The sequence below is a fragment of the Aphanomyces invadans genome, assembly GCF_000520115.1.
Source record: "Aphanomyces invadans strain NJM9701 unplaced genomic scaffold supercont1.71, whole genome shotgun sequence".
NCBI classification, from domain to species: Eukaryota; Oomycota; class Saprolegniomycetes; order Saprolegniales; family Verrucalvaceae; genus Aphanomyces; species Aphanomyces invadans.
The window spans coordinates 1-3,213 of record NW_008580216.1 but is presented as its reverse complement, the minus strand read 5'-3'; the positions used below and the strand labels follow the sequence as shown (position 1 = coordinate 3,213).

At 51.1% G+C, this 3,213-nt stretch overlaps 1 protein-coding gene across 1 annotated transcript; it reads left to right on the top strand.

The window, feature by feature from the left end:
* Nucleotides 1–1,539: 1,539 nt before the first annotated feature.
* H310_14455 (hypothetical protein) lies at nt 1,540–2,573 on the top strand (the record flags this gene model as incomplete). The annotated part of the gene is made up of 4 exons (XM_008882315.1): nt 1,540–1,632; nt 1,717–1,830; nt 1,887–2,007; nt 2,068–2,573. The coding sequence occupies 4 exons, from the start codon at nt 1,540–1,542 to the stop codon at nt 2,571–2,573; spliced, it is 834 nt and encodes a 277-aa protein (XP_008880537.1).
* Between the last annotated feature and the right edge of the window lie 640 nt (nt 2,574–3,213).

Sequence of the window (3,213 nt, the reverse complement as noted above, 5' to 3'; positions counted from 1 at the left end):
GAGATCATGCGCTTTCTTGTAAGCCAATTAGATAGCCTCAACTCGATATATTAGAAAAATGCCGCCAATCAGAAGAAATATGTGACTCTTTTTGTGGACCAGAGTAGTAATTCGTGATGGTTTTTTAACATGATTAAATTGTTTGCCAAATTCGCTACTGTTTTTTGATTGGACAAAAAAAAACATATTTTCGACAACGACGACAAAAATCCATTACACGACGAAATATACTACTGTGAAACGTAAATACTATGAAACGAAACTACTGTGGATGTTAAGGGGCATTGGGGGGCACCAGGCATTGCCATCTCAAATGAACGACGGACCAGTGAAGTTGGTATTTCTTCCCACGCTGCAATCGTGCGCTGGATCATGGCCTGGCGCTTTTCTACCGCTGCCGTGACAGGTGGTTCTTGGAGCTACTTCGAGCGCAACTTGCTCTTCAGAGGCCCCATCAAACCCACATCCAAAGGCTGGCAGACGCTGGTGGAGCTCTTGGGTAGGGGCTGAAAAAATCACTGAATAGTTCAGATGACAAATTGTCGAGCGAGGCATGGGGGATATGACAATCCAAGTTGTCGGCCGCAATAACAGAGGGGCCTTCGATCTCGTACTTGAGCAGATCAGCCAAGTACATTTCCCACACACGCGTGGTCATATGTACAGTGGGTGTGGAATGTTTTCAAACGAAAATGGATTAATGAGATTCCCACTGTCCCTATCTACTGTCTAGCGAACCCACAGCCAAGGGAACGGGCTTGGAAAAATCAGCGGGGAAAGAAGACCCTGTTGAGCTTGACTCTAGTCTGACGTTGTGAAATGACTTAGGAGGTGTAGAATAAGCGGGAGCTCCGGCGCAAGTGAAATACCGCTACTTCTAATGTTGTTTTACTTATCCCATCAAGTAGCGCCTGGCCATCCTCGCGGGTGCCCAGTTCTAGATTGAAGCTCGATTTATCGGGTGAGCTACGTGGAAGACATCGTCAGGTGGGGAGTTTGGCTGGGTGAGAAATTTGCATTATACTTTGGGGGGATGAGTTCCCAATGTGCCAGAATCTGACTGACGAATGTTGCTAATAGTGCCAGTGGTGCCTAGTAGGCTAAAAATAGTACTAGTGGTGCCTAGTAGGCAGTTAGCCGAAGTAGAGGAAGGGGACGAAACAAATCGCGCGCCTATCAGAAACTGGGGGGTAGGGGAGAAGATAGTTGTCCAATGAGTGGAGGTGGTGGCGTGCGTCGTGGGAAAAGACGGGGCGGGAGGGGATTGGATGTCTTGTGTCAGTTGAGAGGCTGGGCGCATTTCTGGAAAGAATGGCCCGGACGGCTTGGGGCAGTTGGCAGTCGATTGCACCGGCGGGAAAGGTCGGGCGGGTCCCAAACATCGGGGTCCGCCCTGGCAGATAACGGCGAACGTTTTGTTCATTGGCGGTCAACAGCGATTCGGCCTGCGTCGCGTCGAATTGTCGACCTGGCCAAGTCAGCGTGTTGGGCAAGTTGGCGGTCGATAGTCCAGTTGGGAATTTTCACCCAACGGCCAAGATGAAGCTGCTCTGCTTGATCCACAAACCGAATGCGCAGGCGTTCCACGTCATCATCGCGCCGGAAGATATTGTGAGTGACCTGAAGAGCCTCGTATGAACGAGATGTCTAAGCTGCCTGAAAGACATCGCCGACCGCAAACTAAGACTGTCACTCGCGCGCAAAGACGGACACTAGCAGCCCGAAGAGGATGCGTCGACGAGCGATGTCGAGTTCAAAAAGCTCCCTGCTACCAGGCTGAACTCCGACATATTCAGTGGGGAGCTGGGAAAGAACTGCATTCACGTGTTCGTGCGACTACCCGATTTTGATCATGCCATTGCTTGCGAGGCGCGCTGAATCGCAAGCTTCTCTCTGCGCGCAAACTTCACGGGGAAGATCTGAATCGTACCATCCGTTCCAAGGCTCGCAAAGACGGAAGCACGGCCTTTTCGGCGGTCGTGTTCGCGCACTTGCCGAATCGCTACCGTACCGATCACAGCAGTGTGACGTAGGGGGAATGCTACGACCTCATGAGAAATGCATGAGGCATCAACGACGACGTGCTTGACGATCTCATGAAGGTTATCGAAACCAAGACGTGGGCCTACGAGAACATGAATGCGAACAAGGAGACACGCATCCAGTTGAGCTTCATCTTCGAGCATGTCGTATGCATGTTCAAGGACAAGGAGGATGCCGAGCGCTTTCGTCTGTTTGTCCAGTCCAAACTCGTGAGGTCCTTCGTCAAAGCGAACGGTTTCGTGGATTTCCGAATCACCAGAGGCACGAAAACGGTGGTGTGCATCGTGGACGACAAGAAGTACGACTTAGCCACAGGGACAGAACGTGCTGTCCTGGCCATAGAGGCTGCGGCAGACAAGAACAACGACGAGCGCATGTACGGCGTTGTGACGAACTTCAAGTCGCGTCACTTCCTCAAGCGCACAGACGTCGCCATCGAGCGCTTCGACGACTCGATTCGTCTTGAGGATCCTCAGCCTGACCTTAAACGCGGCGCTGGGCGTTTGTACGCGATGCTGAAGAACCAATAGTCGCTGGTATGACATCTGAACCAGTCCTGCATTGCTGGTGCTTCGAAGAATTGAAAGATCCAAAATACACATCGTGTTGAACTCTACATCGCGTGTGTTTTTGCTGGCGGTGGAGTTGAGTACGGCAGGAAAGGTGAGACACACGATCTATCGAGACATATAGTACCACACTATATACATATCCTTCAGGAATGAGGGCTGATTCGTGGACGCGCAATTTTCCTATAATGAAACTCATATGATATTATTGCGCGTCCAGCGACACGTTTCATATCCTCGACATTTCGCTAAAATATCTCCAAATTGGCTTGCGCGTCCACCCTCACAGCCCTGATTCCTAACTGGACACGCAACAAAAATATCCTTTTCACACATTCACAAATAATTCTTTCAACTTTCATCCAATTCTCTCTAATTCTTCTATTGGGGCGGCGCCCCAGAACGCGAAGCGCGCGCAGGCGTAAGACAAAAAAATCGAGTTCCGCACGTAGAACATCCACACACAAAATCTAGGCTTGGAGGCAGGCCTGCAAGCAGGCCTTTGCGCTGCCTCCTCTACAAAGCGCAAGCGGTCATGCTGCCAACCGCCGCGGCCGCCTCCATGTGGACGCGAGCGCGCCAGAACACCAGCTTTGCCGCG